This window comes from Gymnoscopelus braueri, assembly GCF_963280865.1.
Source record: "Gymnoscopelus braueri genome assembly, chromosome: 9".
Classification (NCBI taxonomy): Eukaryota; Metazoa; Chordata; class Actinopteri; order Myctophiformes; family Myctophidae; genus Gymnoscopelus; species Gymnoscopelus braueri.
Genome location: NC_137610.1, coordinates 31,836,717 through 31,847,293, shown reverse-complemented (window position 1 = coordinate 31,847,293; position 10,577 = coordinate 31,836,717). Strand labels below are relative to the sequence as shown.

The 10,577-nt window shown below is 41.3% G+C and overlaps 1 protein-coding gene across 1 annotated transcript; it reads left to right on the top strand.

Moving 5' to 3' along the window:
- Positions 1-5,462: 5,462 nt before the first annotated feature.
- Positions 5,463-10,562, top strand: sall1b (spalt-like transcription factor 1b; the record flags this gene model as incomplete). The annotated part of the gene is made up of 4 exons (XM_080438122.1): positions 5,463-5,538; positions 6,370-7,134; positions 7,450-9,479; positions 10,344-10,562. The coding sequence occupies 4 exons, from the start codon at positions 5,463-5,465 to the stop codon at positions 10,560-10,562; spliced, it is 3,090 nt and encodes a 1,029-aa protein (XP_080294248.1).
- Positions 10,563-10,577: the final 15 nt, after the last annotated feature.

Sequence of the window (10,577 nt, the reverse complement as noted above, 5' to 3'; positions counted from 1 at the left end):
TATTGAAAGCTTGTTATATGGACAGGTAAATCTACCAGGCCAGTTGAGTGGCATCTCATTCATAAATCCTAAAAGCTTGGTTTCCATACGTTAACAACTGTCTCCAGCAGCGCATGGATCCCAAGCTTAATGCTGTAAACATGGTCGATTTTAAGACTCGCCATCAAATATTGACAGCGCAGTATAAAACCTAGAGTTTCCTGAAATGGAAACATCTTGTTTGTCACTGTCTATGAGCCATCTCTATGCTTCATTTCCAAGGCATGATTTACTATGCCACAAACTTCATGTCTACACTTCAAAAATGACAAACCGTAAATTTAGTGTTGTTGTTATGCTAAGGCGAGCTACACAATGGCTGTCCGGGGCATTTATGTTGCAAGGGACGGTTCAATTTGGTTGTTTCATAAACAGGAGGAACAGAACCTGATCAAGGTGTCATCTATCAACAGCCGTCAGGTGACATCATCTCTATGGTCTTCTAAGTCCCTTAGAAGTTTTTTGTTTGTTCTTTTCCATGCATGCAGGTGGGGCAAGGCATAGAAGCTACACCAAACGTCCTGTCTACTTTACTGTAGCAGTCATTAAGTAAAAAAGTAAAATATTACTTTTTAGACTACGGTAGTGCATGTTAAAATGGTGAAGACATCCATCTTTGGAATTACATGTATCCCTTTCGGTCTGGGATTGAATCCTGTGCCTAACTTCCCTTGTCCTCTTAGTTTACCTCAACTACATTATGTCTCAGTTATGAAAATACCTAGGAGAGGCCTGCCGTCTAGTGTTTTTTTTTCCTGAAAGGGTCAACATGTTACGTACTTTAGCTTGAAAACTTGACTCAAAACAGCTAAAAATGACCTGAACACCATCATCTTCCAGACAATCAGTTTTATTGTTCTGCTTGGTCAAAGGGTCATGTGAACATGAAGCGATGACAGGGGAATAAAATCAAACAAAATGACTCAATACATTTGCTGTTAAGCATAATTGTCTTGCATTACTCATCTGGCATCACCAGACACACATCTCTTTAAAACAATAGACATAACATAGGCTGTTGAATTTACACTCTGTTTCTCCATGGAGAAACCATCACGCTGTAAGAACCAACAAAGCCATACTGTAGAATGTTGAGCGTGCATATAGAGTGACATGTATGGTCTATTGTCCACAGTATGTTTTGCACTATCCCTCTGCACTGTATGTAACGCCCTGCTGTTATTGTACCATGTTTATTACTGTAAAACTCTGTTAGTTGTCAATGTGTCTATAATATAAAATGAAATCTACATTTATTGACAAGATAGAGGGGTATTTTATTTGGAACCAGCAATGTTTTTGGAAGTCCACATTTATTGCAACTTCTTTTTCTGCTCAGTTTGAGAGAAATGGTTATTTTTGTCCATACACATTATATCAGGATTAGGACACACTTTCTTTGCAATGGTCTTAGTCCAGTGTATTAAACTGGAAATAGGAAAGTACTTCAAGTTCTCGCACACGCGCGCACACACACACACACACACACACACACACACACACACACACACACACACACACACACACACACACACACACACACACACACACACACACACACACACACACACACACACACACACAGAAGTACTTAGAAGGAGTACTTGAAATTCTACTTTCACTATGAACATATTATTCCAGGGTGATTTTCATTGAGCATATAGAGTTTTACTGTGTAAACCGTTCCATACTGTACTGTATGTTGTTAACACGCAAATGTAAAGTCCCGCGTAATGTGAAGTGTGTCCAGACCTTACAGCATACAGTACATAACAACCTCATACTGTATATTATATCATATTCCAGTATTGGCAACAGGAAGCTGGACTTTATTGTTGACACGACTCACCATGTGGTTTTGGTCCTTCAGTCTGTTACTAAGGCCCCAGGGCCTGCTGGAATGTTTGTGTACGATGAGAAGTCTTCATCATATCTAATGACGGCAGAGGGGGTGAGTCATAGGATGTAGTGAGCGCACCTGGATCCCACTCTGTCAGCCCCTCTGTACCTGAGCAAGAGCCCAGCCAGACAGATATGTATTTGTGCATTAGAGCCCAGAAATGAATCAGCCATGAATCAAAGGATCCGGTGGACTGTAATTGTCACCTTCACCCGACTTCAAAGTGGGGGAGGTGAATTCCATCCTACTAAGGTAGCACTCTCTCAGGTCATTAAATGACCTGAGTGTTGCATGCGTGAACAATACAGGGTGTTTTGTATTACTCTTTGCCGTTAAAAAATAAGTACAGCTTTTTCTATATGTTTTTAAGCCTACTTAAAGTAGGACTTTGGCTATCATACACATTCTTTTTAGTTTGTATTGCAGTTTAATATATTCAAGAGCACATTTTCTTCATTTCATCCAAGATTCTTTTTCATTAACTCTGACCATGATGATACTGACATGATACTGTTCAAGAGAATAAAAGTCAGCACAACACTTAGATGGTAAAAATGACATGCTACAATGTTTCGGCCACAGTTGGCCTTCATCAGATGCTGGCCTTCATCAGATCCTGATGAAGGCCAGCTGTGGCCGAAATAATGTACCGTGTAATTTATTCTGTGTTTTAAAGTAAACCAAACACATAGGAGCAATGCTGTTGTGCATACTTTTATTCTTAGGAACTGTCACTCTGTGTCCAGCACCAGCAACGAACTGGATGTGCGCAACCCACTGTTTTGAACTGATATGATACTGACCATGATACTGACATGATACTGACATGATACTGACCATGATACTGACATGATACTGACATGATACTGACAACGATACGATACTGACATGATACTGACATGATACTGACCATGATACTGACATAATACTGACATGATACTGACAATGATACTGACATGATACTGACAACGATACGATACTGACCATGATACTGACATGATACTGACATGATACTGACCATGATACTGACCATGATTCTGACATGATACTGACAACGATACGATACTGACCATGATACTGACATGATACTGACATGATGACATGATACTGACATAATACTGACATGATACTGACCATGATACTGACATGATACTGACCACGATATACAATATGATACGATACTGACCATGATACTGACAAAATACTGACCATGATACCAAATTTATTTTATTTTATTTTATTTTGCATCGTGGCTAAGAGTTGTCTGGCCTCCTCCTTCTCAACATTAAAATCTGCCGTGGTTCATCACCTCATCAATGCTGGTGTGCGTTCCCTCCCCTGTAACAGGGATGTCAGGCCCTGTCACAGGCACGCATGTCAGGCCACGTCACATCAGGCCACTATCACAGCACTGTGTGACAAGGATGTCAGGCCTTGTCACAGGGCCTGAAAGTCCTGTGACAGGGCTGGTAACATGGTAACATGGTAACATGGTAACAGGGTAACAGGGTAACATGTGACAGGGCCATGACAGCCCTGTCATTCAGTGCTGTTAGAGGGGACTGATGTGACAGGGCCTGACATCATATACAATTATAATTATAAACGTAACAGGCTTTTTTTCTCTCCCTAGGAAGTAGACTAATATTACATAATAATAATCACATACTAACAGTCCAGTTTAATGTAAAATCTGATATTTGGAAATTGATAAGATGTTTTCTAAATTACATAAGCAACACAATACAAGGGACTGTCCCAAAAGACACACAAGTCTTAAATGCTACTACAGCAGTGATTCACAACAACCTTTTATAATTTACAACTTCTTAATCTAGAGCAATTTACAGTAGTAAGCAAGGAAAACACGAGGTAATTTCTGTATCAGGGACCACTTGGAAATCTCGAAGGTGTTCGTGGCCCACCCATCTGACCACTTAACACGGCAGCCATGTACAGTGTTTTTTTTAAGAGTTTATTATAATGATCAATCAATAGATTATTTTCCGGCTTGGATCAATGGAGCTAATGTAGTAGGCCTATACATTTCTATTTATCAGGTATCGTATCACAATGAAAACTACCATTACTTTTTTATATAATATGAATGTTATATTAAAGGGATAGTGTTTTGCCAATTATTTGGGGGGCCACTTGCAAAATCTTCACAGCCCACAAATTGGCCCCCCAGCCCACAGGTTGGGTTGGGAATCGTTGCCCAACACAATGTGATACTCCTGTGTATTGATGATAATGTTAGAATAAATAAAACCATATTTGGTACTTTGACCTCTTTCTCCTAAACCTCTCTTTTTACTTCTTCTATTTTATCAATGTTGTTATTTATTTCCTCTTATGCCTTTAAGTCTCATTTAAAGAACTTTTTGAATTAGCCTATTTGTGTATATTATCATGCTTTACATCTCTCCAGCTTTCAGCCTATACAGCTCCACCAGTCTATAAATCACAATGTTGTTCACTGTTTATTGTCTATCTTCTGTAAAAGGGTAGTAAAAATAGCAAAACTGCTTCTCTGACAGCTTCAAACGTTTTAAGAATACACAAGAATGTGCTGTGGATTATTAGAAACTTTACACGCACAGTGCAATGGTTGGCTATTAATTAAAAGATCACAAGAAAGAGCTGACCATCTCTCTGGTAACAGATAGGGGAGCAGGACAGGATAGGACAGGACAGGACAGAGGATAAACGTTCACAACTCAGTGGTTCCAAAACTTTTTAGCTCAAGACCCAAAAGAGAAATTAGATGTGTGCCTGGGACCCAAACTATAGTGGAAAATAGCAGATCTACAAACTCACAATGCGTCTTAAAACATTTGAGGGGGGGAAAGGGGGTAAAATGTTTTTTTTTTTAAATTGCTTTTTTGGGAATGTTTTTTGAAAATGTTTTGAAATAATGATAATTAAAAACAAAATGTAGGAACCAAAAAATAAAGGGACCCATAAAAATGTGTCCGTGACCCATTCCATTGGGAACCAGTGCTCTACAGCAGTGGTTCTCAACCTTTTCAGGCCACGACCCCCCAAAATAATCATATTTGAACTGAGGACCCCCCAAAATAATCATATTTGAACTGAGGACCCCCCAAAATAACATATTTGAGTTGAGGCATTACATTTAGTTTGACACGGTTCCACAGATAAACATTGTGGAAAATAGCAGATCTACAAGCTCGTGAGCTTGTAGATCGGCCTTTTTTTTAAATCCTCTTTCTTATATTATTTGACAATTTGGCCAATGTTTGACCAATTGTTATAGTATAGTTTGTTGATTACCTTTGATGCAGTACTGGTCTTTTACTTTGCTTTTTTTTTTAGGTATTAAAAAGGTCTTAAAAGTCATCTGGGGACCCCCCCCCCCCAAATCATGTGGGGAGCCCCCTGGGGATCCCGACCCACAGGTTGAGAACCGCTGCTCTACTCTACAGCATGTAGCGCGATTCCTCCCTCCCTCCCTCTCTCTCTTTCTACGAGCGCTCATGTGAGAGTACTCTGTACAAGCATGTCGCGCAGGAAGCAAACCAAACCGCAACATAATATCCAATCTGATGATTTGTCCTGTGGGGAAGAATACAGAGGTAAGTTTTAGAATGATTCCTAAAGCTGCGTATACTGGGGAGAAAATACTTGCAATGTTTCCTGTGATGTGAAAATCGTTTTTCAAAGAACTTTGACTGGAAGTTGGAAAACCCTTGTTTTGAAGTAGCCTACAACTATGCAGTTGAGTTTTCAGCGATGAGATAGAATATATATATATGTTATAGAGGTGTGTTTAATAAATTATTTGTGTGGTATTTCTACACATTCCACAGCATAAAGCATGAAATGATGACCGTATCATGATTCATGTCACGTGGCTAATTCCAGTAAGGTGTGATGTCAGTTAGGCTATGATTTTTAAATGCCTTTAAGTGTATTAATATTGAACTGAAACATTATGATTATTTGATTTATTGTTGTATAAAGAGGCTGGGATGGGCAAGAGATAAATTGTTGTTTATTTGTTGTCTAATAATTATATCCTATCAAAATTGCTTTATAATGTATAGCTTTAGAATAATTATAATCCCTGCTAAAATTTCTCAATTATTATGTATTTCACTCAGAACTTTCCCTGAGTTAAATTAACTCTCTGAATTTACTGTGTATGAAGGATTTTTTTTTTTTTTTTATCCAATAATGTTCGACTGTAAATTGATCATCCTTATCTCCTACAGATGATGGCCATTTGGGTTTGGATACACCCCCCATCATGGATCACAGTATTTATGTCTGTGCCAGATGCTGTGCTGAGTTTAACTCATCAGCAGACCTGCAGCAACATCAGACGGACTGCACTCACGATTCAGTGGTTGTGATTGTGAGTGATAATGTCAATCCACTCTCCTATAGCCAAATATTCCCTGCAGGCTCCTTGCCGCCCAGCCCAACAGGGGAACATGCTGATATGGCTGAAGATTTTGAAATGGAAGACAGCAATAATCTATCACAAGACAAAAATGAAGGTCATGTAGATTTCATTTATTACTCTCGTAGGAAGACTAGCCACGGCTTAGACAGTCCCAGTAGCACCAGCAGTAGCCAAGATGATAGTGGTAAAAGCAGTGGCTCTGACCATGTGGCCGAGTCTGTATTTGGCACCTCAACTCTCCCAGCATCATTTCCTCAACTTGGTCAAACTCCTGACCTGGAAAAGTGCTCATGGTCAGACAGCAATGTCGTCATTGAAAACCTCCAGAGCACAAAAGTGGCCGTGGCTCAGTTTTCGCAACAGATGAATTTGGATGCTTATCGCAGCGGGAGTGGTAATATTGGCATCTCCTCTCTGGTAGAGCAGCTCTTGGCTCTGCAGATCCAGCAGATCCAGCAGCTACAGCTGATTGACCAGATTCGTCACCAGGTTCTGATGTTTGCCTCTCAGAAGTTGGAGATAAAAGAGACTCCCTCAAGCTCCACTCAAGACCTGTCGTCTTCAAAACATGTTGGTCAGCTGACTCTCCTCAGTTCTCACCTGTCTCAGCAACTAGCTGCAGCTTCTGGCATTGCTCAGTGCCTGGCTAACCAGTCTGCTAAAATAGCTAAATTCAAGCATCTAACAGCAGCAGAGCAGTTACCTGAAAACCATCCTGGCAGTGGAGATGTGCCGTCTAGTTTTGAGCCCTCACCAAGTGTTGGTAAGATATTGACGTCCACAGCTCGCAAACTGCTTCACAAAAAACATTACATGCATTCTGGCTGCACTTATCCCCAACTCAATGTTTTGTCCCAAGCCAAAATGTCCTCTTTGGCTTTTAGTGATAGCTTTGTCGGCAAGACCTCAAATAGCTCATGCTTATCTCAACCTAACTCTACCACTGAACAAACTGATTCCAATTCAATACCAAGCATGAGTGCCATCGTTGAAGACCTGGATGCATTGACATTTTTGGCCCAAGAGAGAGAGAAGACAACAAAGCTGCCCCTTTCTGAACCAAATACATCTAACAAAGACTCTTTCTTCAAACATAAATGTAGATTTTGTGCAAAAGTATTTGGGAGTGACAGCGCATTGCAAATCCACTTGCGATCACACACAGGGGAAAGGCCGTACAAATGCAACATCTGTGGAAACAGGTTCTCCACCCGGGGGAACTTAAAGGTCCACTTTCAGAGACACAAAGAGAGGTATCCTCACATCCAGATGAACCCTTACCCTGTTCCAGAGCACCTCGATAATATCCCAACTAGCACTGGTATTCCTTATGGCATGATCATGCGACCAGAGAAAACATCCACATGCTTGTTAGATAGTAAGCCATCACTGTCCTCCTTAACTGACTTTGCTCTATTGGGATCAACCAGTTTGTATTCACTCATTAAGAAAGAGAATCTCTCTAGATCAATACCCACACCATGTAATCAAAGGGAACACTTTGATGCAACTACAAAGACAGATGACTTGGCAAGAACTGGGGAAGGAGGCTCACTTATGGTGAACCTTGAATGTAAAGATATCAAACCACCTTTGGACTTTGTCTCCAAGATGAACACCAAGCTAGATGAATCAACCAATATTGCATTTGGTGACATTCAATCCACCTGTGCTGAATCCAATTCATTCAAAGGAATCAATCCGTTGCGAACCTCAGTGACCTCAAAACTCCAGCAACTTGTGGAGAACATTGACACAAAGTCATCTGAACCAAATGAGTGCATTATATGCCACCGCATACTCAGCTGTCAGAGTGCCCTTAAAATGCACTACCGAACCCATACAGGGGAGCGTCCCCATCGTTGTAGAGTGTGTTGCAGAGCTTTCTCCACCAAAGGAAACCTCAAGACGCACCAAGCTGTTCACCGTGCTACACCACCAATGAGGATCCAGCACTCCTGCCCCATCTGCCAAAGGAAGTTCACCAATGCTGTGGTCTTGCAGCAACACATCCGTATGCATATGGATTGCCACTTACCAAATTCCCCACTTTTAAACCAAAAATATGCCATGTCAATTGGTTGTGGCGATGCATTCATGGACAAAAATAACTTGAGTGACCCAAGGAGCTTCTCCAATGATAACACAGAGAGCTCACAAAAGAGTGGCTTTTCAAGGTTAAATGCCATGTCCAGCAGTTTGTCTCCACCTCCATGTGATAACAGTCCATTTGATGACCACAAGAATGCCACCTTCCAAGGGCCAAATGGGGAGCCACAGACTAATTGGATTAAGATGGAAAGGAATGAGGAAGCCAGCAAAGAAGGTTTTCCCATGTACCTCACGCAACCAGCTTTGTCTGATCAGTGTCCAGTAGAGCTTCCCATTCATCAAGATTTAACCTCAAATTATGTTCCAAATAATAATAATAATAAGACAGCTGGCTTTTTGGAACCACACCAGCCGCAGGTCATCACAAGCGCTTTGAAGCTCATTGGAACCAGTGTTGGGCCCCCTGACCTAAAACCATTTAACCACCTAAAGGACCCCCCTAACTTGCTACTCCGTGAAAGGAGCATCTTTAAGAACACAATTTGTGACATATGCGGGAAGAACTTTGCCTGTCAAAGTGCTTTGGACATCCATTATCGAAGTCATACTAAGGAAAGACCATTTATCTGCACGACATGCCGCAGGGGATTTTCTACCAAAGGAAACCTCAAGCAGCACATGTTAACCCACCAAATGAGGGACCTGCCTTCGCTGCTCTTTGAACCCTCAAATCCCAACCATGTATCCAACCCCAATCATTCTGTGCTGTCTATGAGCTCTCCAGTCATCAAGACGGAGGCCAATGGTTTCCTTGGAACCTCCTTTGGGAATGATAGGGTCACTTCCAGCATGTCTTTGAACTCTTCGGTATTGATGCCCCCGGTGCATACCACTGTACCGCCTCGACGTACACCTAAACAGCACTACTGTCACACTTGTGGGAAGACCTTCTCATCTTCCAGTGCTCTGCAGATACACGAAAGGACTCACACAGGGGAGAAGCCCTTTGCCTGCACTGTCTGTGGACGGGCTTTTACAACTAAGGGAAATCTAAAGGTATATTTCATGGATTATTTGTGATATTAAATGTAGACACATTTAAGAAAAAAAAGTGTATACTTGCTGCCATCTAAAGGGTACGCTGTAATGTAGCAACACAGCTGCAGCTAATACAATTAATAATGGGTGTGTTAGACTTAGGTGTGCCAATGTGACCATGCCAAATGTCAGCTAACAAGTCAATCGTATTTTCAATACTTTAGCAACTTGAGCAACATTTCGGCTCACTAGGACAAAAACTAGGAAGATTTGATCAACCACTGATGGCCATTTTGAAAAATGGCTGCCACGCCCACCAGGGTGAGAATTTGTGATGGCCCAATATCCAGTTTTGTTCCCAATATATCGATCAACACTTCTGCCAAATTTGGCGCTTTAATCACAAAATTGAACGATTAGGCTGATATATCGTGCCACGCCGCCCCACTACTTGCTAAGAGGTCAATCTAAATCTAACACACCCTTTATTAATTGTATTAGGTGCAGCTGTGTTGCTTACATCACAGTGCACCAAGCTCAGCCCAGCCCTTTAGAGGAGTTTAACCTTTAGATGGCAGCAAACTCACAAGTGTTTAGCTCCCCTTTAAATTACTTGGTCCCGAATAACAAAATACTTTTGGTTGGTTGTTTTTCTGTTTTGGGTGGTTGTTTTTTCTGTTTTGGGTTGTTGGTTCTTCTTCATTGTTCACCATTGTGTTGTCTGTTATAAGCTTTTTTTGTCCAATATCTTCTAGCTGGATTTAGCTCAACACGGAACGTCACCAATGCTAAACTGAATGCACTTGTGGAACTGAAAATGGTTTCCTTTGGTTAAAAAGGTCCATCAAATAGGAGCTATAACTATTGATTACCCTCTTACAGGTCCATATGGGGACTCACATGTGGAACAGCGCCCCCACCAGGAGAGGCCGCAGACTGTCTCTAGACGGACCACTAGCACTGATAGGAAGCCGCCCTGTAAAACTCCCAGAACCACCACAAAGGAATTCAGCAGCAGTCATGACCAACACTGGAGAGTCCATTTATCACTGGAGCCGCTGGAGGCGCCCGCTCCACAAGTTTGACCATGAAAACCAATGATATTTACCGATATTT